Below are 2,303 nucleotides of genomic sequence, written 5' to 3' on the forward strand. Positions count from 1 at the left end.
CCCAGAACATCTCCCCTCCCCTTTCTTTATATATTAAATTCAATTCCTGGATTCTGTTAATCTCTTCCTGAATTGCACTGCTGGAGCAACTGGGAGCTCTTGGGTTCTGAGTGGGGGAGAACTGCTCAGAAACATGAAACTTTCAAGTATTCTGAGGTGGTGAGAGTGGTGAGTGCTTAGGAGAGGCTGAGGAGGAGATCTCTGTGGAGCAAAACCCGCAGTCACCTGTTAAGTTCCGCTAACTGGTGGCCTATGACAAGACAGGATATTTCCCACTGCCGTCCCCAGCTTTGAACTGCCAGAAGGGGTGGGGCTGACATGGGGCTGAGCTTTGGACTGGCCCAGAGGGGATGAATAAAAGCACTTGTGTGTGTCTGATGCGTATGACCATCCCAGAAACAACTGTAAGTCACATTGCCTTATATTCTGATTACGATCTGTGGAACCCCTCACGTCCACTTGAGCGGGGACCCCAGAGTTGAGAGCACGTAGGAAACAAACTAAAGTGATGGCTCTAAAAACAGCAAAATGTAATAGCATTGCTAAACAACCATGGGCACAGTCTTACCTTATACAGATCTCTGCAGAGGTAGAAAAAAAATCCTAGACATTATAAAAGGGAGACACATAATGCTGACAGTGTTGTTCTCAAACCCGCATTTATAAGCGAGAAAGGGACGGGCATGGAGGCTGAAGGAAGACAAGGTGGCCGCCGTGCGGTACCAGGCCAGCCTCTTACCGTAGTGAGGGATGATGGCCCAGGCCATGGCAGAGGCGTAGATGCCGCCGATCATCCAGAACATGCAGAGCCAGCTCAGGTGCTCACCCCGCTTCTCCCGGGCCAGCACTTCAGCAAAGTAGGAGAACACAATGGGAATGGCTCCTCCAATCCTGCCAAGAGGTACGGAGAATGAAATCAGGGCCTGGACAGTCATATGAGAGGCGAAGGGCAGAACTTAAGCCAGTTCTAACAACATGCTCTCCACCCCAGCATACCAAAGAATGTATATATTTTTATCATTTTATAACTTTAATANGGCATAGGCTGCAGTGGGGCTGGCCGGCAGTGGGCGTGAGCTTTCGTGAGCTGCCATGAGCCACCGTGAGCAGCCGCCTCAGCTGGGAAGAGCACAATGATAATACCAACTTGGGCCAGTGAAGCGACATCCTCCACAACTAGACTGAAGAACAAAAGGACAGCAACTTATTTGTTCCCCTTCCCCGATTACCCAATGCTGTTCCTCTCCCCCAATTCCCCAAAAAAATCTTCCAAAAAAAATTTGGATTTTGATATAGAGCCACTTAGGAAAACAGTTTAGCAGTTTCTCATCAATTTAAACAGACACTGTTACCAAACAATCTAGTAATCCCCCTCCTAGGAATGAAGTGAAAATCCAAGAGAAATGAAAACATCGTTCACCCAACGAGTTGTACTCCAATGTGCAGAGGAGTGTTACTCATACCAGCCCAAACTGTAAACAACCCAAAAGGTCCACCAACTGGTGAGTGGACCAACAAACCGTTCCATTCCTACGATGGAAAACTACTCAGCAACCAAAGGGAATGCACCACAGACACACCCAACCACACAGATGGCTCTCACCGGCATTTCACCACGTCAGAGTCTAGACACAAAAAATTACATATTGTATGATTACATTTATATGAAAGTTTGGGAAATACACAAAGCCTAACATTGCCAGAGATGGTGTGAAAAAATTGACTGCAAAGGGAAGTTTCTGGTGATGGAGCTGTTCTGTGTCTTGACTGCAGTGGTAGTCACACAATTGTGTACTTTAGTCAAATCTCATCACTTAAAATTGATGAATTTAATTATATGTTGTATTCATCTCCTATTGCTGTGTAACAAATGACTGCACACTTAGTGGCTTAAAAACCACACAAATTTATTATCTTGCCGTTCTGGAGGTCAGAAGTCCTAAAGGGATCTCACTGCACTATGAGCAAGCTGTCAGCAGGGCTGAGCTTCTTATGGGGAGACTTTCCTCTGACTCGAAACGTCTCACCTTCTAGGGGAGGTTTACGCATTTCAGCGCATTCTCTCTCTTTTCATTTCAGTGCATTCTCTCTCTTTTCGGTAGCTCTGAGCTCACTTTGGGCTATGCTGACAGAGTCTGGGTATCTGGTGTGGGATATGAACCTGGCAGCGACAAGAGCTTCCATTCTTGAGCACTAATTATGCACTGGGTGTTCTAACATGACCACCATGCACTTAATCCCCACCACAGTGCTGACTAGGAAATGGGGTTGGGGACTGAAAAGCTTAGCAAAACGCACAAACC

The 2,303-nt window shown here is 46.5% G+C and overlaps 1 protein-coding gene across 1 annotated transcript in view; it reads right to left on the reverse strand.

The window, feature by feature from the left end:
* The window catches only part of SV2C (synaptic vesicle glycoprotein 2C), a 208,602-nt gene that overhangs the window by 97,852 nt on the left and 108,447 nt on the right, over positions 1-2,303 (reverse strand). The window contains exon 4 of the mRNA XM_019641085.1: positions 740-891. Coding sequence (XP_019496630.1) covers positions 740-891 — 152 coding nt within the window. The remainder of the gene's footprint in view (positions 1-739; positions 892-2,303) is intronic.

The sequence above is a fragment of the Hipposideros armiger genome, unplaced genomic scaffold (genome assembly GCF_001890085.2).
Source record: "Hipposideros armiger isolate ML-2016 unplaced genomic scaffold, ASM189008v1 scaffold_55, whole genome shotgun sequence".
Taxonomy (NCBI): domain Eukaryota; kingdom Metazoa; phylum Chordata; class Mammalia; order Chiroptera; family Hipposideridae; genus Hipposideros; species Hipposideros armiger.